This window comes from Mobula hypostoma, chromosome 15 (assembly GCF_963921235.1).
Source record: "Mobula hypostoma chromosome 15, sMobHyp1.1, whole genome shotgun sequence".
Lineage (NCBI taxonomy): Eukaryota > Metazoa > Chordata > Chondrichthyes > Myliobatiformes > Myliobatidae > Mobula > Mobula hypostoma.
The window spans coordinates 55,119,928-55,143,666 of record NC_086111.1 but is presented as its reverse complement, the minus strand read 5'-3'; the positions used below and the strand labels follow the sequence as shown (position 1 = coordinate 55,143,666).

Genomic DNA, 23,739 nt, shown 5'->3' with positions numbered 1-23,739 from the left:
TTACTCTAGCTATTCGGCAGATTATTGAGTATCTGTGAAGGAGAAACAGAATTGCTGTTTCAGATAAATAATGTTTAAAATGACCAGACATTCCTGCAGCATCCCTTCAGATAATTATGATACCAAAGGTCCTAATCATATTTAATAGAAATACAGGAAACTGCATAAATTATGAACACAATATACAGTAATTTAACTTCCTAGCTAAACTTCTGCTCAAGCCTTGTAATATTTTATAAATATTAATAAAAAAAAGTCAAGATTGTTTATTTGATATTACAAGGTTGTTATAGTATTGGTGAATGGTATTGGGGCACAAGGCTACAAATTCACAGAACTGTGTGTTACTTCTCAGAATTTTCAGTGGTTCAGCCATCAACAATATTTCTTGTAGTTCTTTGGAAGTTTAGTTAAGATAATTTCAGACTCAATTCTTTGGTGATTTTCTGCACTAAGTTTAGCCATTTAGGGTGAAAGATTATAATTTAAATCAGATAATTAAGTGAGGGACAATTAATGTATGATAGTTTTTTTTTATTCTATTGGCATGACTGCCAGATTGCTCAAGTTTGAAATCAATATTTCACAGAGGAAGAATAAAACATCTTGATGTGGTTACACTACTTCGACGTATTCAGCCACCATTGGGCTTTGGAAAGCTTTGTCCACATCGAGTTGCATGCAAGGTAAGGCAAAATAGAAAACAAAAACAGTAGCTGAAGACTGGCATAAAACAGAAAATGTTGTGTACATTCAGCAAATCAGGCAATATCTGTCGAAAAATAAATGATTAACATAATATCTTTGTCCACTGATGCTGCCTGACCAAATGGATGTTTTAACATTTTTGTTTTTTTTTATATAAATCTAGATGTTTAATTATTTAGTAATAATGATAATCTGCTTGCAACCCTATTCTGACGACATTGTTTGCTGATGAGGCAAGTTATGTTTGTAATGATACTTAACATTTCACCTGATGGTAGTGTCATGTAGAACTGGTTGCTCCACTTAAATAGTCAGCATCAAATCATCTGTTCACAATTAATGTTAATGAAAATGTCCAGTGAAAACTCATAAAACACCTTTAAAAGCTGTGCATTTTGTCAGAGGATTATGGTACCTGAGAATAATGAGATGAATGTGTTCTTTCCAATTGTATGTCACTACAATTAATACTTCTGGCAAAAAAATTATACTTCCCAGTTACAATACTCAAAAATTGTAGTCGTGCTACAAACATGTGTGCAGATGCTGAAAATCCAAGCAACACACACAAAATGCTGGAAGAACTCGGCAAGCCAGGCAGCATCTATGGAAAAGAGTAAACAGTTGACGTTTTAAGCCGAGACCCTTCATTAGGACTGGAGTAGTACTGTGGGGTGGTTTGAATTGATTATGCGCTGCTCAAAAATGATAGTTATACTTTTAAATTTTAGATGCTTTGGATTCACACTGCACTGTTTTTTTTTAAATTGAGACCAAAGAAAATCTCAGTATCTTTATCTGTCAACTTTTGCCGTCTGGAACGTGTTGTAATAACCATGTGGATCTGGCAACCTCAGATCAGTGTGAACCACTAGTACAGTTGGTGTGGAGTTTGCATGATGGGTTTTCTCCAGGTGCTCCAAAATCCCATAGGTGTACAGGTTTAAAGATTAATTGGCTGCTCTAATTTGCCCCTTATGGTAGGTGAGTCGTAGAATGTGAGGATTGTTGATAGGAATGTGGGGGGAATAAAATGAGAAACACGTAAATGGATATTTCATGGTTGACACAGACTAAGTGCACTGAAGTTTTCATAATGTTATTACTCCAGGCCTCTCTGACAATGTTAATGAGAATCTCAAAATAGTTGGAGCTAATAATTCAGCTTGTTAAGAATTAGCCACTTCATTTTCTGCTGATTCTGGAAAAAATAAAGGATTATTTGAAAATTAGTATCAGGCTTTTAAACCCAGAAATTCAATTCAACATTATGGAACAGCTGAAACAAATTATTGTCAAACTTTTCATCCAAACAAAACTACTGCAGCTTTTATAATATACAACTAAATCTTTTTTTTTCTAATTTCAGAGATTGGTCGCCATGAACATGCCTCTGAATAGTGATGGAACTGTAATGTTCAATGCGACCCTTTTTGCTTTGGTGAGAACAGCTTTAAAAATCAAAACAGAAGGTATGTTCTTACAGATCTGGAGTTGAATCTGGTTAAGCCACAGTTTACTTTAACTTTTTGATACTTGGTATTAACATAAAATTGATTTTAGAATTGAATTTAATAAATTTCTACATGCCATGCTGGTTTGCTTGTCTAATTGAAAACTGTACAGTAAAATACATTTTTGAACAATGTAATATATTCCTTCTTGTTATGTCTATACTTGTGTTAATATTAATGAATTATTCTGATTTATACACAGTAGAATTGTACCCTGAAACAATTGTATAGTGTGTATGTATGAGGCAGGAAGGAATTTACCCATATGAGAGGGTTTACAACATTTGTTGTTAAACAGTATTTGTGCGTGCACCTGGACAATATCCAATTTCATACTGAGCAGGTTTTTGGATAATTTTGAAGCTGCCTGCAAGAAACAATTTCTAATTTCAATGGTGATTGGTCGTGGACTGGCCACTAAGAAATTAAATGACAACCTATCCTCACGGTATTTGTAAAGACTGTTGAATCACCCTTTGCTTGCCAATGCCTTTCCATCACTTGTTGCACCAATGCAGTAAGTGTGAAAAATATCAGGGAAATCCAGGACCAGACATGAAAGTCTGTAGTCTGAAAGCAGGATTGGGGTGAAGATGATTTGCTGTTGATTGGTGGTGGTCGTGCAAATTATTAAAGCTTAGAGCAGAGGGTGTGATCAAAGTGCCTGGAAAAAATTTTTGGAGCAAAGATGTGCCTCACAGGGCCTCATCATTTAAGGTCCTAGACAATCATGATCAGCAAGTTTGACCATATGATGCCAGATTTGACAAGTCTTTGGCACTGGGAATGCATGGAATGGGATACCCTCAGCAAAATCCAGGTCATTAACCTTCACATGCCTAAGGTGTTCCTATGTGATTGAAATGCCAGACAGACACTGCAGTATTGAAACATTGTAGTAAAAGTTTAAGTTATGAGCATCATCATAAATATGAAATGAGAAATGTAGGATAGATATTAGCCAACTTTACGTGAAATATACATATTTCTCAAATGTTTGGAAAAATGTAATCTCAGTTGTAAGTTAATGATTAAACTTCCATGAGTTTATTAGCATGAAATCTGTCCCTAGAATTTATGAATATCAAATTATTTAGTATATCGTTAAAACAACTAAGTCTGCAGATAGCAACATCAAATACGGCAAGCCAATTCACTTGTGTGCAATTGTTGAATAAGAAAACTCTAATATGCCCAAATGTGCATGCTTGTATGAAGTATGTATTTGACTTTCTTGACCTATCTTTAATAAATATCACCAAATTATAAATTCTGCTGGAAATTACAATATATGTTTAGTAATAAAACCACCTCTATTCCAAAAACTTCATGTGACAGATTCTATTACATGTTTCTTTTTCTCTTTTGCTGTAGGCAATCTTGATCAAGCTAATGAAGAGCTGAGAGCTGTTATTAAAAAAATCTGGAAACGAACCAGCATGAAGTTGCTAGATCAGGTGGTGCCCCCAGCTGATGGTTAGTGCTATGATTTTCTTTACTGTTACTTTTTCCAAGAATTACAAACTTGTTATCATTTTGTTTGAGTAATACGGGATTAAATTCTTTGTTAGTAAGTAATCCAGTATAAAACATTTTGCTTTACCAGACCTCATTGATTGTACGTTTATGTAGAAATGTGCATTATGATTATAATTCAATTTATGTTCTCTGTATTGAAGACCAACTGGAGTTTGCAAACAAATCTTATTATTTATTTGAAACTTTATTGAACTGCATTTTACACAATATGTTGTTTCACCAGTACATAATTTAATAATTTAATAAAATGAAATGGTAAGTGCACTGGTGATATGGTCTGGAGTTTAAACAGAAAAGTAATGAACATGTATTCAAAGTATTATCATTCATAGCTGTTAAAATTCATATTGACCAGTATTCTTTCATTGATTTAGTTTTAAGTTTTGCTTAATGCTTCTTTTTATTAATTAATATTTTTAAAGAATTAAGCGACCATATGCTTCATTTTTATTTCTTAATGCTTGCATGGCATAGAAGGAAAGTAACACTGCATGGAATCAATAACATTTCAACTTTTTTTTTGCTTGAGCTTCTTCACAGCTTCAGCTCTTTTCTTCTCTCAATCTGTAAGAATATTCTGAAGCAATTCTGTTTTAGGTCGGTGGCATGGAACTTGCGTTGCCTCTTACCAACTGTTTCCCCTAATATTTCTTTGAAAGGGAGACCCATGCTTCAGAAATATTCCACAAAGCTAGTTCTGCCTGTCTGCATGTATTGAAATTCAAGAATGATAAGGAGGCTTCTCATCTTTACAAAGCTTTGAAGATGTATGCTTGTGTACAACAAAAGGTTGACAGCTGGTTTTTAAGCATGCTGGTTGATGAGCAAAAATGTGCTTTAATTGACAAATTATTAGCCTTACACTTGAACTCATTGCATTTGTTGTGCTATCTGTCTGAAGCTTGTCTTTGTTCATCAAGGGAAAGGTTAGCTTTTGCTTAAAACGTTTTGAATCAGAACGATATTTATTGTGAGGTGGGCACACACAGAATACATTGAATAAGGCAAGACATTTTTAGTCAAATATTTGATAAGAGTCACTTGAATAGTGCAAAACAATTGAGCACTATTGTAGACTCATAGCAAAAAAAATTTTTAAATTATATTGATTGACCTACAATGAATAATACTTCAACTAGAACTGTAGTACATCAAACTATTCCATCTGGGTACCTCCAACCTGATGGCATAAATATCAATTTCTCCTTCCAGTAAAAAAAATTCTCCCTCCTCCCCCCCACTCTGGCTTCTTAGTCTTCTCACCTTCCTATCACCTCCCCTTTGTGCCTCTCCTCCTTCCCTTTTTTCTACTGTCCACTCTCCTCTCCAATCAGATTCCATCCTCTCCAGCTCTTTTCCATTCCCACTTGCACGGCTTCCCCTATCACCTTCTAGCTATCCTTCTTCCCTTCCCCTCTACCACCATTTTTATTCTGATGTCTTTCCCGTTTATTTCAAGTTCTGAAGAAGGGTCTCAGCCGGAACATCAATGTTTGTTCATTTCCATAGATGCTGCCTGACCTGCTGCGTTCCTGCATCGTTTTATGTGTGAAACTAAATGCCCTTATTTTTATATCATCCAAAAGTGAGGGAATTAACTTTTGCATTTCAAACTGAATTTCATCAATGCTATATAAGTATCTCAATCTGTTCTAATGTTTGGAATGTGGCATGTAACTTCTCAAGATCCGCCCCTAAAGGACGAGATTCCTCAATGTAACTGAACATTTATCACTTTCATCCAATAGTACTTTTGACTTATGAAAAACTAACATCTTTGAGGGAAGTATTCTAAAAGCTATACTGTCTACTTCTAATAAAGTAAGCCAAATTAAAAGTATGTGGAGTTTAATGTATATTGGATGATTTTTACAAAACATCCTTTGATAACTATTTCTAACTGTGCCTGCCACGTGCATCATGATTGACTGTTGGGCCTGTGGTGGAAAGACAAAAGTGGAGTTTTGCTGTCATTACAACTTAATCGGGGCATCATCACATTAGATAATGACAAAAAGGCACATAGTAAGAGTTCACATACAAAATGCTGGAGGAACTCATCAGATCAGGCAGCATCTATGGAAATGAATAAACAGTTGATGAGACCCTTTTTCAGGACTGCACGTTGCCGTTAGATGCCAGTACTGTAACTATGCTGGTGAGACTTACCATTAAAATTTGTCTGGTTAAGAATTCCCTTATTCCTCTAACTAGATTTTTTAAATTCTCTCTGACATAAAATAAATTCTGTGTAATACATTTTGTTTAAATTAAAATCATGAGAACACTAGCTCTGTAGTAGCAGTTCAAGAAAGGGCAATATCTAGACTTAAAATCATCATTCATCAAAATTTACAAATTATAATTATTTACATAATTTGGCTTCTTTGGCCAGTGCTAATGCTTGAGTTATCTTCGTGGAAGTCCTGAACTCCATTGGTGCATAGGCCTATACAACCAAAGCCATCTGCTAATCTGATTATGTTGCAGGTTGCCCCTGTGCCGGACCAATGGAGTGCACAGGGTGGTGTTACAGACTTCTCAATAGCCAGGAAATCTGCTCACAGACTCTTTGCCAAGTTTGAGATTAAACCTGGCACAACTACTATTGAAATTATATTGAATAAGCAATAATTGAAGAGATATCTAATTTAGTTAATATGTTAACGATTAAAAACATTTAACTGTTTAATTTTTTATGTTACTTTTAGACATCCATAACTATTTAATTTCAGTGACAGCTTTGACAGTTGCTTCACTGAGGTGTGTATCTGGCTCCATAATTTGGAGAAACCCTGCACTGTGCTCTGGATCATGAACAGGGTGGTCCAAAGGCAGACAGCCAACCATCCTGGGTCTGCAGAGGATCAGTCCTAATATTATTAGTATTTTACTCAGTAAGGGGAGGATTGTTAGTGGTAAGAAACTGAAAACAGTTTTGCACTTTGTTACTTGTTGATGATGGCACCTATGCACATCCTGTTCACTGCATGGATGGATAATGGAAAAGGCTGTTTATTTTCTCAAAAAACAATACCTCAAACAAGAATGATACTCTAATTCCCAGCTCATGTAGTCTCTGAATGACATAACCAGTTTATGGGTGAGGTAGAAATGTGTACTGACAGCCTTTAGACTTGTGTTCACCAGGAATTACACTGAAACCACCCAAATGAAAAGCGAAATATCATTCCCCATTTATCATGTGGTTTTGCATGCACCTGAACATCATCCTGAATGTGTATATTGGAAACATTTTTATAGATGAATTAATTTATAAGCATGCATTGTGATCCCCTCTGATTATCCAAAATCACTAATGATCTAATATGCCTGGACATAAATTCTTACTGAGAGAATCACCAGCAGTTATATCACTATTCTGGTACTTGCCCATGAATCTTTTTTTGCAGTAATCATTTGTCTCATTTGCATCCCAAGAGCAACACAGCATGAATTTTTGCTAGTAATCTGCTTACAATTGGCTGTATCTCACCAATACTACTTGGAACCTGTCATCTCAACTGACAGACTTCTTAAAGTCAAGTCATGGATGAACAGGATTTTCTTCCAGTTCAATATTGGGTAGGCTGAATCTATTCATGCAACTTGGAGATGAAAATATTTCATTTGTCCCTCTAAGAAATGTAAACTCCCTTGAATCTTAGAAGACTTTATCTGTTATATTCATTTCTGGTTTCTAAAAATAGGCAATAGAGTAATTTGAGAATTGATAAAAGGTTGCTTGATTTCATTGTCATTCTTGTCTATAAATTAGAGATATAGATACTTAGCTGCTTAGTCACAGCTAATTACAGAGTTTTAAAAGAAAAATAGTCAAAGCAATTTTATATGTTGCAGCTTGAATTATCTGCGTGATTTGTATAACTGGCCTAATGTCTGTTTGTGCCCGTCTGCCTGAAAATTTTGCAGGCTTTCAATATTGGTTCTCACTGGTGATGAAGGTGAATAATGCACATACATATCTGAATATTTTGACTTTGTTTAAAATTATAATCAAGAACATAACCTGCATGCTTAAAAGACCAATTCATTTCTTTATCTTCCTACAAAACAATGTGAAGCAAAGATGTATAAAGAGTAAATTCAAATGTAAAAAATACTGCTCCAAATATTAAAATAGTATTTAAGAATTTTCAATCAGTAAATAAATTTGTAAGCCGTAATTAGGGTCCATAATCAGTTACTTGATAACTGGGAGCCCTGAGATTATCCCATAATAATTTTTTTTTTGGATTTTCTTGACAATTTTTGGCCAATACAAGCAGCTTATGTACTTGTGAAGTATGCAGTCACTTCCCAACTGATATGACTGTATCATATGTTTCTAATTGTATTGCTATCCATAGTACTAAAACAAATTTATATGTTTCTGCAAAATATGAATATTTTGAAAAGTCAGTCATAATATCAGTGTAAAATGCTACATTAACACTAATCTAACACACTAGATTGCAAACTAGTGTGAAATTATATTTTTCTATTTATTTCAAATTTGTAAAATTCCCGAGCAGCTGCAAGTATATAGACGTCTAATTTTAAAGAAAATTCCGATGTTTTTCTAATGTGCAAAATGAGCATCGTTTTCTAATTTGTTATGTTCTCCAATTTTAGATGAGAAGTATGAATGTGTTTTATTCACCTTTAATTATATTACTAATAAGCTATGCATTAAGATTTATATTTGGTACTGTTTACATCTTAAATTAATCCTTTGAGTTTAATCTTCCAGGAGTAATTTTATTATTTAAAATAAACACACATTGTTCTGAAGCTTGGAACATAGGATTACAGAAAACAGTCAAAGTTCCAAGATGTTTAGAAAGAAGCTACTGTTCTGAAAAAGGGGGAATCTGTTTGGTCTATTCACATAGATGATGAGGTAACCGTGGGGAAGTTCTATGCCACCTTCCTGATACAGGACTACTTTAGGAAATTCAAGCGACGCAAGGAACAAGGCTTGGTAGGAAAGCAACCCAGAAAGAATACCACAGTTGCTCTACAGGTGAGATTAATTTGAAAATGTGTAAGGAATTTTTAAAAAATCGTTTGTAAGATTGATTAAAGGACATGCAACAGGAGTACATTTTTATTATCTGAATTTAACTGTAAAGTATTTTAAATTATGCTGTGTAATAGTAGTTTACATGTGCTGCATATTATCTAAAATTCTTTTGTTGTTGTTTTAGCAGAGGTTATATAAACCAGTTAACTAGGTTAATATTTCCTCAAGTATCAGGTGCAGTCTCCATGCTTTCATATGCTGCTATTTCATTGCATAATTTAAAGACCAAATTTTATATTGATGAGTTAATGTAATGCTTTGCCAAAATATAACTATTGATGTACTGTGCAAAATCTTGTTGCATCATTCTGCATTACCTGCAAAAGAACAAAAAACTACTATGAGGGTTGGAGTATTGAGATGCATGTAGCTATTTTGCTCTTTATTTACTGCAGCTTTATATATGCTCATGGCTGAGCCATTCATGGTCAAACTGATTCATCATTACATAAAGATCAGGAATTTAAATAAAGCATCTCTAGCCACTGCATGACTTAAGGACTGAAATATCTTGCACTGGCATACATGGGAACACTGCAAAGCATAAACCAATATAAAGCCCAACATAGTGCTTAAGATAATATGCATTTTGAACAGTTTGATTGGAATGTGCATGCTTGCATTGTTGCTTCCTCAGTCAGCATTAAAACAATTATCGATGGTAAACCATATCTGGGCTCAAGAACTTAGCCCTGGGTATTGCAAACCAATTATTTTAGCAATTTGTAATAACTTTGGTTGCATTATGAGAACAACACAACAATAAATCATAGCTTAAATGGTAGTTGTATAGATGTTGGTCACCTCAAATTGACTAATGCTCTTTTTAGCTCAGTGATTCTCTATAGATACCTGGAAATACTTCTGTGATATAAGCATATATGACATATATTTTTCTGCTAATTTAACAATGGTTTTAGCATATTCAACTGGATCAATTCTTCTACTAAATAGTAAAGAAAGACTGTGAGAACTTGTTCATTGTTGGTACACTAATATCACAAGTAATTCTCAAATGATAAAACCTAAAAATAACTGAGATTATAGAAATGACCGATTCAAGAAAATAACTATCCAAACAATTGTGTAATAACCCTCTGACATAATGGGTTTTGGAAATATACTTCACCAGTAGTATTGTACTGTTTTCAGAATTATTTTAAATTTTATTGATTTTTATGTGGGCATAAATACAATCTAAATCCAATGTTTGTACAGAATGCTGCATGGAGTCATTTTGTTTAGCTCTAAGGATTAACAAGAAATTATTTTTTAAACCTACAGAGGATAGGCATTAATGTAAAAGAGATGATTAGTTTTTTTGTTTTATGAACTGTCTGGGGAAGATATTCTATTATTATCAGTAAAAGAGATTCATAAGCTAGCTTTTAGAGACATATGCAACTTCATAAATCATATTTTGTACTGTTGCATGAGGTACTTGTTTCATCAATGTACATCAAGTATCTTTGAATCAGTAAGGACAGAGTGTTATATAAACATTTCAGTTAGCTTTTTATTTCTAGTCTCTATAACAACAAACTGTCAAAATTGTGAGCAAAGCAGAACAAGATCTGATCCACACAGATACATTAGTCGTTGTTAGTTTTTGTAAAGCATCTCTAGCCATTGACATACAGACTGAAATATCCTCCCTTGACATACATGAGAATACTGCAAAGCATAAACTAATATGCCTTGTCGTGTTCCTATGTATGCAACAGCTGAAAAGTAGAGCAGCTAAAACATTAACTTGAATAAACAAATGTTTATTTAAATTATTTATATTACTATATCATTGTGTTAACGTTTGCATATATATATTATGTCATGAATTTTAAAAAGCAATGAACTTACTTATCAAATTTTAATGTTTATTTAAGAGTAAAGGGTGTTGAAAATGACCAAATGAAAATCTTCACTGGATCTGCAAGCACCTAAATGAATGCAGACAAAGAGGATTACATTAAGATTACTTACTTTGCAAAGTACAATTGCATATAAACAAGGGAACTGTCTATAGTTTTCCTTATAGACTGTTACAAGGCATAATATAATAACATCTAAAGCGTTAATTGTAAATCCATCAAATCACTACAAATATCCAAAGTCAAAATACTCCAGATTCTGGAAATCTGCAATAAAACCAGTAAGATTAACAATTTGAGCAAGATCTCTACAGAGAGAAACAGAAACATTTTGGGTTGATGATGTTGCATCATAATTAAGGAAACCCCTTTTACCTGAAGACTTACTTCTGCTTCCTGACCTGCAGGGTTTTCCTGTGTTTTCATATTTGTTTTTAAATTTGAGATTTCCAGCATCTGCTGTTTTTCCTTGATTTCAAAAGTTGAACATAATAGTTATAAGTTGCAGAAAAAAGTGGAGAGGACAAAAGGCAAGGTCCATAATGGAGTGGAGAGCAGTTCAGACTGAACGACAAAATCGGGAATTGGTGTTTGTTGAGAGAGTGTGGTAAAGGCCAATCTACAATGAAAGGTAGATCTGGTGGAAACAGATTAAATTTAAAATTAACTTGAGAAAAGATTAAAACCATAAAGAGGCTGGAATGACTGATTACTAAAGTTGTAGAATTCATTCCCGAGTCCAGAAGCTGTAATGTGCCTAAACAGTAGATGAGTACTATCCTCAGGCTTGAGCTTTGTTGGAATATTCTGGAATGCCAAAAATACAGAGGAAGGAGATCACTGAAATGGCGAATTAAAATGACAGGCAGTTGGATACACAGAATCATCCTGAACAGTGGTGTTCTGCAAACTCCTCAGTTAACCGGCATTTGGCTACCCAGTGAGACAGAGACTGTCTTAAGCACTAAATTCGAAGTACTAGCAATTGCTAGTTCAACTCTAGAGAATGTTTGAGATTTTGGTTGGAAGGAAAAGAGGAGGTGAAGAGCAGAGGTCGAATTGTATAGGTAGGTGTTGTGAAAAGTGGCATGGGTATCAGTGGAGATGGAAAAGGGAACAAGACCACCCTGAAGGGAATGGTTCCTTTGGAATGCTGAAGGCAAGGTTGTCTGGTTGTGGGATCATGGTGTGGTATCAGAAACTGCACGGAATATGAAGGCTGGTGAGATGGAAAATAAGGATGAAGAGAACCTTATCCGTGTTCTGGATGAAGGCAGAATCAAACAGTCGCAATTGAGAGTGCTGTCAGTATGGTGGAAGGAAAAAGAAAGTCATTTCAGGTCCATTGGGTGGAGTGGGGGGGGAAGCATCATTAGAACAGATACAATGGGCATAGAGAAACTTAGAGCCACAAGACTGTAAGGTAGAAGTAGCCCATCAAGTCTGTCATGCCATTCAATTGTGGCTTTCTTTTCCCCAACTTCATTCTCTTGCCGCCTTCTTGTAAGCCTTAAGCTGTTTACCAAAGAAGAAAGTATAAACTCTGCCTCAAGTACAACCAATGACTTGGCCTTCACAGCCCTCTGTGACCACAGATTTACCACAAATTCCTCCTCATCTTAGTTCTAAAGCGACAATCTGAGACAGTGCCCTCAGATCCTAGACTCGTCTACTAATGGAAACTAACAGGAGAATGAAATGCAGTCCTTATTGGAAGTAACAATCAATCAAAGCCAGTGGTGCAGTGCTAGCCGGAGCACACCAGAGCACATCTGGCACATCTTTAAGAAAAAAGCCGAAATAAACAGGCTAATTAATTAGGTGCCACCCAGGCTGATTTGAGTATCTCAGAAACTGCTGATCTCCTGGGATTTTTATGCACAAAAGACTCTGGAGTTTACAAAGAATGGTGCCAAAAACAAAAAAAAATCAAAAGAGTGGATTTAACACGATGTTTTCGCTCACAGAACAGCCACTCGCTGGATTTTTTTTTTGTTTTTGGCACCATTCTTTGTAAACTCCAGAGTCTGTTGTGCGTAAAAATCCCAGGAAATCAGCAGTTTCTGAGATACTAAAATCACCCTGGGCGGCACCTAGTTAATTAGCTTGTTTATTTCGTTTTTTTTTAAAGATGTGCCGGACACGCTCTGGTGCGTTCCGGTTAGCACTGCACCACTGATCAAAGCATAGTCAAGCCAGCTGTGGGGATCAGTAGGTTGTAGTGGATAATGGATGCTATACCTGAAATACAGATAGAGATCAAGAAACAGGGAGAGTGGAGTTGGACAAGGACCAGGGAAAGTGAGAGCTTAATGGAGAAAACAGACTCATTGTTTTGTACTTGTTTCAATTGCTACTTCCAATGAGAACTCCATTTTATTTGTGCTCATCTTTCTTTTTCTTCAACTGAGTTTTTCCTTCCATCATACAAGGCATCAAAAAGTGTGCAAGGTAAAGGTCAGTTTACTAAATAATATTAGCTCAGCACTGTCCTCATCATAAGAAATTTTCACTTGGATAGTTTATTCTCTCAATCTCATTGAACTTATTGACAAGGATAGGAAGAGCATCTACATTGGTACTATTCACCCCTCAGACAAAACTGGAAAGAGTTGTTTTACACTTCACAGCCGATTTCCACCCTGCTCTGATTTTCTCATCATTTATCTCCAAATGCTGAAAACCAGAAATAAGATCAAAGAGTACTGGAGGAACACAGTTAGTCAGGCAGCATGTGTGGAGAGAGAAAGAGAGCGGATGACCTTACTTCTGAGTATCTGTTTCTCCGTCTGTGGAGAGAGAGGCGTGGTGGCATAGTGATTAGTGTAACGCTTTACAAAGCCAGTGACCTGGGTTCAATTCTGCCTCTGTCTGTTTTGTTCTCCTCGTGACTGTGTGGGTTTCCTCTGGGTGTTCCAATGTCCTCCCACATTCCAAAGACATGCAGTTTAGTAGGTTAATTGTTCACAAGAGTATAATTAGACAGTGTGGGCTCATTTGGCTGGAAGGGCCTGTTGCCATGTTGTATTGCTAAGTAAAATCCTCAGATGCCTCAGTATGCTGAGTATTTCCAGCATTTTCCAGATTTGCAACATTGTTCAGCACCTTGAGGCAATCTGAAACTGGCAATATGCGAATTAATATCTATATTCAGCCAGTTTCCCCAAATATGTTTTGAAATGTGTATGGGTTAGGCTGTAGCTAGTAGCGAAAGATGAGCTAGTTTTGAAAACCTAGTGTGGTGTCAGGAGGAACAAGAATGTACCTCATTGCAGGAAAGCTTTTGTGGAATGCCATTGATTAAAATTTATTTAAATTTTACTGTAAACGTTTTACTGTTTTGAGTGAGCTATACTCCTTATTGGACTGTGAGTTAATTCAAAGGATATAAGTCCAAATCTTTTGTTCCAGATTTTTTCAGTTAGTAATTAGTGGGTGCTATATGTGAATGATATCATCCCGCACATTAAATGTTTTCAGAAAGTAACATAATTGTAAGAAAGTGTCTGGTCAATTCTGATTAAGGGTCCAGATCTCTTGTTTTGTCTGTGTGTTTGGTCCAGTTTTTTGACAGGACAGGAATTCAGTCAGAAGTGATTCAAATATTTCAGATTACTGTCTTAATCATTATTTACATGTATAAAGTAGTATTTTCCCCAATCCAGCTGTTAGGCTTGTCAGATTAATAGACAATTAAGTATACTGCTATACAGTTAAGAAAGTTGGGCCTTTTTTTCATTGGATTTTGGAAGAATGAGGGGTAATCTTGAAAGATTTTGAGGTGGCTAGACAGCATATATTAGTATTTGTTGTCGCATAATCAAAGTCAAAATCAAGTTGTATGTGGACCGGTGCTATGAAAAACTTGCTTGCAGTAGCAGAAGGACATTGCATCAGATCAATTGCATTCACAAAAAAAATTAAACAAATTATGCAGATTTTTTACAGGAAAGACACAATCTGAACAAAAAAGAAAGTGCATTGTTGTGCAGAGTAATCCAAGTGATCATAGTGTTGCTATTCTGAGATTCAAGTTCAAGTTTAATTGTCATTCAACCATACATGAATACCCGTGAATATAACCAAACAAAAGTGTTACTCCAGGGCCAAGGTGCAAAACACAGTATCAACAGTCAAATAGAGCATAAGACACATATAGGGACATATATCATAGCAAACACCCATAAGATATCAGTAACACAATCACACAAAAAATTTATAATCCAAGACCCTGAATCCATTATTGTTGCAGGAATCTGCAATTGAACATAATACGGCTTGTCTTCTGCTGAGCAAACAATGGGGCAGTACCACCTCCAGCTTGGGTGCCACACCACACTGTCTCCGGTGGAGTGCAACAATTCTGACGTCTCCCTCCTGGGCGGTTGTAAACAGGCAAAACCGCAGCTCAAAGCCTAGTCCTCGCTACAAATGAGGCCATACAGCTCCCTCACTGTTCTTCCCCTGCCATTTGTCAATCATAAATCAGAGAATTGGACTTGCTACATTCCATATTAACAATGTCCAGAAGAGTCTTGCGATCACAGGAAAAGTGGCTAAGACGATAACTCACTGTTAGTCTGCACACTGCCTTAGCGCACCGATTCTTTCGATGCCGCTCTGATGCAGGCGGCAGCACGATCCTCACCAAATCCAGCTCCTTGTTTCTCTGAAAAACAAGCAACTCACTGATGGATAAACCTGCAGAATTTCAGTTCCTTAATATCCAACAGGGTCTTGTGATCATAAAAAAAATCTAAAGATGATAATAGCACCTTTGGTTGACCCCACAGAAGTCACTGGGATTGAGCGCACTGCGATCTTGTTAGGTAGTGATTAGAGTTGAGCCGATTGTTTCGAGAGATGAATGACTGAAGGAAATTTGTTTTTCTGGTACCATGCAGTGTGGGACATAGGCTTCTGTATATCCTACAGAATAGTGGCTATAGGCCCAAATATTGGAAATCTTCAAAAGATGTTGCCTTCTAAAGGCAGGTAGTGCCTCACCTTGATACATGATGGTGGGGAGAGACGTGGCCATAATGTGTAGAACTGAAATACAGAAGAAAAACTATCTAGACATAATGCATTGAGAAACAGACTGTAGTGTTGCATTTGCGGAGTAAGTACAGTGAGGTAGAGTGCAAGCGTCACAATGAGGTAAGTAGGACATCAAGAATTCATCTTTGAGATTTACAAGGATGTTGCCTGGATTGGGGAGCATGCCTTATGGGAATAGGTTGAGTGAACTCAGCCTTTTCTCCTTGGAGTGACGGAGGATGAGAGGTGACCTGATAGTCATAGTCATAGTCATACTTTATTGATCCCGGGGAAATTAGTTTTCATTACAGATGCACCATAAATAATTAAATAGTAATAATAAAACCATAAATAATTAAATAGTAATAATAAACATAAATAATTAAATAGGAATATGTAAATTATGCCAGGAAATAAGTCCAGGACCAGCCTATTGGCTCAGGGTGTCTGACCCTCCAAGGGAGGAGTTGTAAAGTTTGATGGCCACAGGCAGGAGTGACTTCCTATGAGCTCTGTGTTGCATCTCAGTGGAATGAGTCTCTGGCTGAATGTACTCCTGTGCCCAACCAGTACATTATGTAGTGGATGGGAAACATTGTCCAAGATGGCATGCAACTTGGACAGCATCCTCTTTTCAGACACCACCGCCAGAGAGTCCAGTTCCATCCCCACAACATCACTGGCCTTAGAGGTGTACTAGATAATGAGAGGCATTGATTGTGTATATAGTCAGAGGCTTTTTCCCAGGGCTGAAATGGGTAGCACGAGAGAGCATAGTTTTAAGGTGTTTGGAAGTAGGTACAGAGGAGATGTCAGGGGTAGAGTGGTGAGTGTGTGGAATGGGCTGCTAGCGGCGGTGGTGGAGGCAGATACAATAGGGTCTTTTAAGAGACTCTTGGATGGCTACATGGAGCTCAGAAAAATAGAGGGCTATGGGTAAGCCTAGGTAGTTCTAAGGTAAAGTCATGTTCGGCACAACTTTGTGGGCTGAAGGGCCTGTATTGTGCTGTAGGTTTTCTATGTTTCTACATTTCAGTGCATGAGAGACTTTCTCAAGTGTCTGATAATAGTGGGAAATAAGCTGTCTTGAGCCTGATGGTCCATGCTCTCAGGTATCTTACCATAGTGGAATCTCAATTAAAGCAGAGGTGTGGGGTGTAGCTTTAGAAGAAGGTATTTCCCATTTGATAGAGTGGCAATTTAGTTTCACAAGGTCAGTGAATCTTCAGAATTCTGTACCCTATAAAGCTGTGGAGGTGAATCATTGAATATATTCAAGGCAAAAATAGCACACTTTGAACTGTAGGAAGTCTAGAGCAGGTGCTTAAGAGAGAGAGAAGTGGAATTGAGGTCAGAATTATTGATTAGTGGAGCAGGCTTAAGGTGCTGTATGATTAACTACATTTTCTGTGTTCTCATCTTAGAATTATTCTTGTGTTTCCGTGATAGTCCAATGTGTGCCAAAGGAAATGGAAATTTCTGCATTACAGTTCAGTTTCCACAAGATGAATATGGAAGGGAAGGATGAAATTTACATAGATTAATTTGTGAAGTGTTCAGAAATCAAAATGCTGTTATTCTCCAGCCTTGTCTGTCACCTCTTTGACACTTAACATACAGCTTCTGAACCAGAATCAAACTTGCACATAGTTTTGTTTTTTTCTTACAATTAATTCCTCAAACTAAGTAACAAGTAGTCAGAAACTTTGGTCTCATTTAGGTAGCTAAGGGATCTCCTGTTAAAACAAACTATTTCAGAATATACTTTTTAACCAAAAGTCTTATTTTCAAATGGACGTTGTTCCTTTTCTTTTATTTCAGAAATTTCATTATGTTTTGGCTATTAATATATGTTATGCAATTACCAGATTAATGGTGGTGTTGAAAATCAAAATCAGTAGAAACCATTAAAACAAAAACAATACATCAGTTCAAATTAAATAGCTAGATTTATATTTATTCTCCATCACCATTGTGATTATCTAGCAGACTATGATTCTTTCTTATTTCTTGTAACACGACTGTTCTCTTTAAATTTAAGTGATAGCTGAATTCAGCAGTGGGTCATGACCAATTGCATTGATGACAGAATATATTGGCCTCAGGATAGAAATGCAGTTTCCAGATCCTCAGCATTTTGCCACAGTGATGCAGAACTTTGAAACTTGGCATTTTGACATTTAATTGTGCTGATATTTATCTTTCTTTAGATTTATTTGGATAATTAACACCTGGTTTTATAATATTGAAAATTATTACAGTATTTATATTACCCTTCAGTTTAATGATGTTTCATCATCAACTTATGTTGCAGCGTTAACTTTAAACAGGAAATATTCAGCCTAGTATACGAGACTATTAATACTCATTTCCATTGAAATCTAGAATTAAGTTTGTGTCACATCAAGAAAGAACTTTGTGAAACTTGAGCATTTGTAGAGTACCTTCTAAACATTCAAAATGGATTGGATTTTGTTCTCATTACCTGTTAGGACAGCAAAAATGAAAATCCAAATTTTGGAAAGCTCAGAAATTAGACTCTGTTACAGCCCTGTCATCCTTCTTATCCAGGTTCTAGAGTGTGACATAAAAGATACAATTTGGTAGCCCCGAATCTTCTAGTAAATGTCAAAAGCATTTGTTATTTTATTTTAATCATTTCCTGGTGACTGTCCCAACATCAGGACTTTACTCCAACGTTTCCTTACTTACACAATTTGATTGTTGCAAGAAACTGACCTTAAATAGTATCTGATATTTATGAGACCCTAATGAAGGGTCTCAGCCCAAAACCTCGACTGTTTACTCTTTTCCATAGATGCTGCCTAGCCTGTTGAGTTCTTCCAACAGTTTGTGTGTATTGATCTGATATTTATGACTTGAATTGCAGCCGGTTGTGTTAATGTTAATGCTGCCATATTCTCTATTACAAATGATAGGTACATAAACATTAAAATCTGAATATGCTGGTTTTATTCACCATTCTTTCCACAACCATGCTCCACTTGTCATCTCAGGAGTCCGTGGATGAATGGGTATTGGACTTTTCCCAGCACCAATGATAGAGAATCTTCACTTGAAAAGTTAGCAGCAAGTAACAACAGATTAAGATGGTAGACCATTGTGTTTTAAATTAATAATTTTTATATAGTTATATGTTTTATATGTATTAGTTTGATCTTTTATAACTTCTAATTAACTGCAAATAATTTTGAGAAATTCAAAAACAGCAAACGTTTTTAATAGTCTTGACTGTTGGTCCTGTCTTGGGCGTGGTTTATCTGGCTGTCAAAGTGTTTCACAGTGTTTTGTAAGTACAGCTTGTTCACTACATTATGTTGGGTGTCACTACTGAGAATGTGGCTTACATCTTGCCAGATTACTTTGGAAACATACAAGAGCAAAAACAATTTACTACATAGGTTCACTCATCCAGGGAAAACTGAACCTATTATCTTTAGCACACCTTATAGTCCTTCTACTGCTCATTGAAACATAGCTAATGAATACTAAACATTCTTCAAGGTACTCATGCAAAATAAGAAGTTCTGCTAAATGAGCAATGATCAACACTTGGATAGTAAAATGGTAGCTTTCTCAGAAGTAACATGTAAAGCTATAGTTGTCTAGCATCAATTTACATTGCAACAGTATTAAATATACTTTTACAGTATGTAAAACAAATGCCATCTAGTCAACTATGAAAATATATTGTCAGTTTTAAATGCATATATGCTTTTAAAATATTAATGGATATTTAATTTTCACCAGTGATTTGGGTTTATGCTGTACAGTATTAAACAGTATTGCCTTTAGAATTATTGTGTTAAATTTGACTTAAAATTGATTTAAAACATGAGTGAAAAACATTAATTAATTTGCAATCCCTTTACCTTCCGATTTCCTTTTTAAAAATTAGCCCCGTTTTATGTGTTCAGCTTCCAAAAAGTAGATGATTGCATTTTTCAGTTTTATTTGTTTTATATAATACTGGCAGGCTAAACTGACAAGACTCCTGAATGTTATGCTAGGGCACACTCAGAAAAGAGGTATCTTTGAGAAAATTTACTATTGACTTCAGTACCTCAGCACAGCCTTCCTTCAAATGAGAAAAAGACATTTGAAGGTTAAGATCTCAAACTTGGCATAAAACTCAAGGTCTCCTGGACAAAATAATTCCTTCCCATTTTCCCTCTGGATTACGGACTATCCATATCAGACAAACAGATAGATACTGCCAACAAAGCACTACTGCCAATATTATCTCTGTAAATTCCTTCAGGTTAATTGCCTGGAAAAATAAATCAGTGTTAGCATTGTTACTCAGGCCATCATCTGCATTGGTCAAACAATAATTACACCCCTTTGACTTATTTGAGCACGCCTGATGATTTGGGTGTCTTACACAAGTCTCCTAAAACAGAGATTTTGCTTTTCTATTAAACAGGAAATTGTCAGGTAGATAGAGGAAAGAGTTCAAGGATGTTCTGAAAATTTCCTTGACTCAAGTGAAGTAAACCCACCAACTCTTTGGAATTCCTGCACCAAAGGAGCATTTTAGTTGACATTGAAACCGTCAAGTCCATACGCTGGCACTACACAAGATCCCAGTGTAGCCAGCAGAAGGAGTATACCTACTCCAAAATTATCCACCCCATCAAGCACCATTTATAACCCAAATGTAATTTGCAAGTTCTATATTAACCTCACCTGCCAGCTAGAAACCTGCAGAACTGGGGTGGAAGCAATTGATTCATGATTCCAAGGGGCCACTTAATAAGAAAGGAATTAAAAGTCAGAGTACTTGTGAGTAATTCAGAGTAATGTTAGGTTAGAACAACAATTTGTATTTCACACATATAAATTAGGAATAAGAACGTTCAGATACTAAAAATCTGATTCTGATTCAGAAGATGAATCTGTAGTGTATATCATGTACTTTTTGGAGTAACGCTTGGGGATTGTCTTAGAATTCTAGTTAGTGATATTGTATAATCTGGAGGATTTAGAAGGAGAAAGAGTGCAATTCAGAAAGGGGGATAAAAGAAAAACAGGATTATTTAAACAAAATCCATATTCTGTAGAAGAATAAATTAATTGTTTATTAATTCTCACACTGGCACATGGATTGGCTTTCTTGATCAGATGAACAACATCTTTGGGAGGAAAGGAATTATCGACGTTTCCAGTGGAAATGCTGCTCATTTGGCTTGAAATATCCACAGTATATTTTTTTCCACATTTGCTGCTTGACCCTTTGAGACCCATTGAGATTGTTTGTTGCTCATGGTTTACCATTGCATATGTATTACTTTATTCAACAATCATAAATAATTCATCATAGAAAATTGTAACCAGTACTTATGAGAAGTGGTTTATGATGAAAGAAACAGCATTATATAGGGTATCTATGTACATAGAACAAATGCAAGAATCTGCAACCTGTTATGTCTCTATTATATTATTTCTTGAAGGAGTAATGATGAGAGAATGGAGATTTAACCTTCTGTAGTTTGTAGTGAATGTTGAGAATGCAATGAAGGACTTTGTCAGAAAATAATTCACAATGTGATGACTCTGTGGTTGTGGCCTGCAGCCATTGGGGTCCTGGGCTGGCTGTGGTATTGAACTGGCTCCCTGGCTATAGACTTATCTTCAGTTTAAATTCTGTGGATTTTTTGTTTGGCTTTTTTATTGTTTGCACAATTTGTTCCGCTCCTATACATAGTTCAGGTTATAAATAGTATCCATCCCTAAACATTCATGTGTAGAACCCAGTTCTTAGACCATAACAAGCCTACATGGGTTCCAGAATGGCAGGCAGAAGGTACCTTGTCAGCCAGAAAGCCACCAGCAAATACTGCAGGTTGACAAGCATCACACATCAGAATTATTAAAACATTCATTTATTCAAATTAGGCTAATGTATTTTATTGCAAGATATATTTCCTAATTCCCAATATCCTGGGACACAATTAGGCATGTTCTGGATTCACAGAGCAACGTTGCCCTCACCAGCAGAAAGGCCTTCTCAATAGCAGGACATGAAGATTAAGCCAGATGAAATTGTTAATTGTTAAGTAAAAGTGTATGGATACAGTGAAGAAGAATTAGGTCATTGACTGTGCAGTGTTACTTTATTTGGTCAAACCTAATTTTGGAGTGAATGTTCCAACTACCAATGTGGTGAAGCAAAGTGTAAAAATCACAAACATCAAATTGAGCAACACCATATAGTTATACAAAATGTTTTATCATGGGAAGAATTTTAGTAGTATGTAATTTATTACTCTGGTTATGGTGACTGTTTGGCATCAACTAACCTATGAAGAAAAACTAGAGTATGTTTTTCACACATATCAATTAGAAATAAGAACATTCAGAATATGAACCTGCATTGTATGTTATGTGGTGCTTTTCGGATTAGCATTTGATGATTCTCTTAGAATTATGATAAGGGATGTTAAATACCATACAGGATATAGAAGGAGAGGATGGCTAATGCAGAAAGGATGATTTAAAAAAACATGATTATTAAAAGAAAGTATATGTGTTATTCATTGAGTGTCAGAAACTGAAGAAGTCTTTTTCTAAACGATGTGTATAATGAGCAAGAGTGATGCTTTTGTACATATACCTGCAGTAGCAAAACCGTTGCGTATTTAGTATAAGGCTATCCATGAAGCCAAGCAACAGTGTCCTCATTTGTTGAGTTCATCATTGATAGACCATTTATCAGTTAGATAAGAGGACATTCCTCATTGAAGTCAATGATATGCAACATTATCTATATTTGCCACAGCTCTTTTAAAGATCAACCGAAAAAATTCCCTGTGCGTGTTCCTTGGCCAGTCATAAAACTGTTGAGGAAATTCATTGATGTTAGTCTTAAGGAATTTGCCCTTCATTTCCATCGATTTCCATTCCTTGTTTTAACTGGTGTCCAGATTTATAGTCTGGTCAGGAGGGTGCTGTGAAGAAGGGTGGTCAGAGGGTGGGTTGAATTTTTCTGCAGATATTTCAAGTATAGAGTTAATGTTTCTCAGCTTGATTGTGGATCTTTACTCCATAATGAAGGTGTGGGGAAAGATTTTATCAAAGGTGGCAAGCAAGAGAAGAGTTGAAAGCATGGTTCTGAGTATGTCTATATTTAGTTGCACACTAAAATGTAACAACAGAACTGTACTTAATTTGGTAATGTGATTCAGAATCTGCATTTTTCATGGCAAAAAAAATGCTGAAAATTCATGGCAAAGCCATTATGCTAGCTAAAAGTTATAAGTTGCTGCCATCATCACTATAATACTTGCTATGTCAGCTATAAAAGACCCTGAACACAGCATCTTGCACTAAGGTGCATTATAGAGAGTTTCTATGAACCTTGCTTAGAAAAGCTTATTGAAGAATATTGGAACATTAGAATCAGAATTAGACATCTTATATGACATGAAATTTGTTGTTTTGTAGCAGCAGTACACTGCCAAGACATAAAGTTACAATAAATTTCACAATAAATAGTGCAAAATAAAGAAGGATGAGGTAATGTTCTTGGGTTCATCGATTGTTCAGAACTCTAATAGCAGAGGGGAAGAAGCTGTTCCTAAATTGTTGAGTGTGGGTCTTCAGACTCCTGTACCACATCCCTAATGGTAGTAATGATAAGATGATGTGTCCTGGATGGTGAGGATCCTTAGTGATATATGCCACTATCTTGAGGTGTCTCGACTTGATGTTCAATCCTGGCATCTTCTGTAAGGAGTTTGTACACCCTCCTCATGGAATGCATGTTTCCGCTGGGTGCTAGATGTACCAGTTTGTAAGTTAATTGATCACTGTAAGTTGTACTGCCATTAGGCTAGTGTTAAATCAGGGGTTGCTGGCAGCGCAGCTCCAAGGCTGGAATGGCCTGTTCTGCACTGTATCTCTAAAAATAAAAAAATGTCCTGTGAGAAGGGTTTGCCTGTGATTGAGCTAGCTGAGTCTA

At 36.0% G+C, this 23,739-nt stretch overlaps 1 protein-coding gene across 1 annotated transcript in view; it reads left to right on the top strand.

The window, feature by feature from the left end:
• Nucleotides 1-23,739, top strand: part of LOC134356872 (voltage-dependent L-type calcium channel subunit alpha-1D-like) — a 395,212-nt gene that overhangs the window by 312,034 nt on the left and 59,439 nt on the right. The window contains exons 39-42 of the mRNA XM_063068094.1: nt 590-686; nt 2,078-2,180; nt 3,597-3,698; nt 8,657-8,787. Coding sequence (XP_062924164.1) covers nt 590-686; nt 2,078-2,180; nt 3,597-3,698; nt 8,657-8,787 — 433 coding nt within the window. The remainder of the gene's footprint in view (nt 1-589; nt 687-2,077; nt 2,181-3,596; nt 3,699-8,656; nt 8,788-23,739) is intronic.